Source organism: Egretta garzetta, unplaced genomic scaffold, assembly GCF_000687185.1.
Source record: "Egretta garzetta isolate BGI_Z169 unplaced genomic scaffold, ASM68718v1 scaffold936, whole genome shotgun sequence".
Taxonomy (NCBI): Eukaryota; Metazoa; Chordata; class Aves; order Pelecaniformes; family Ardeidae; genus Egretta; species Egretta garzetta.
Genome location: NW_009260034.1, coordinates 79,260 through 79,726, shown reverse-complemented (window position 1 = coordinate 79,726; position 467 = coordinate 79,260). Strand labels below are relative to the sequence as shown.

At 70.2% G+C, this 467-nt stretch overlaps 1 protein-coding gene across 1 annotated transcript in view; it reads right to left on the bottom strand.

Annotated features, from left to right (window-relative positions):
- GAMT (guanidinoacetate N-methyltransferase) overlaps nt 1–130 on the bottom strand; it is a 2,318-nt gene extending 2,188 nt beyond the window's left edge. Inside the window, exon 1 of the mRNA XM_009641053.2 lies at nt 6–130. Within this exon, the coding sequence (XP_009639348.2) occupies nt 6–97 (92 nt within the window). The 5' untranslated portion in view covers nt 98–130. The remainder of the gene's footprint in view (nt 1–5) is intronic.
- Nucleotides 131–467: the final 337 nt, after the last annotated feature.

Sequence of the window (467 nt, the reverse complement as noted above, 5' to 3'; positions counted from 1 at the left end):
CCCACTCCTCCAGCCGCCGGAACACCCCCTCGTTGCACTCGATGATCCAGTGCTCCTCGATGTCAAACTCCTCCACCTTGGTGGCGGCGATGGCCATGCCGAAGCCCACCTCCAGCACACGGCCACCTGGGGACGAGAGGACAGCTGGGGGGGCTGCGCCTCCCCGGGGACACCGGGCAGCCGGGGCGAGCCCAGCAAACGCAGAGCCCTGGTGTTCCTCTGCCTCGGAGCCCCCAGCCCCACAGATGCTGCCCCACTCTTGCCCTGAGTGGGGCTTTTTTTGGCGCAGGTTGGGGAAGTGCGGTGCTGCCGGTGCTGGGGTGAGACCCCCGGAGCAGCCTTGGGCCCCCGTCCCCCGCTGCCTCCCCGGCCGCCCCCCGCAGTGGCCCTTTGCCCCCATCGACCCCCCCTGGGTGGTGGCAGTGGGAAGAAGCGAACGCTGGCAGCGGTGCTGCCGAACCCTCCTT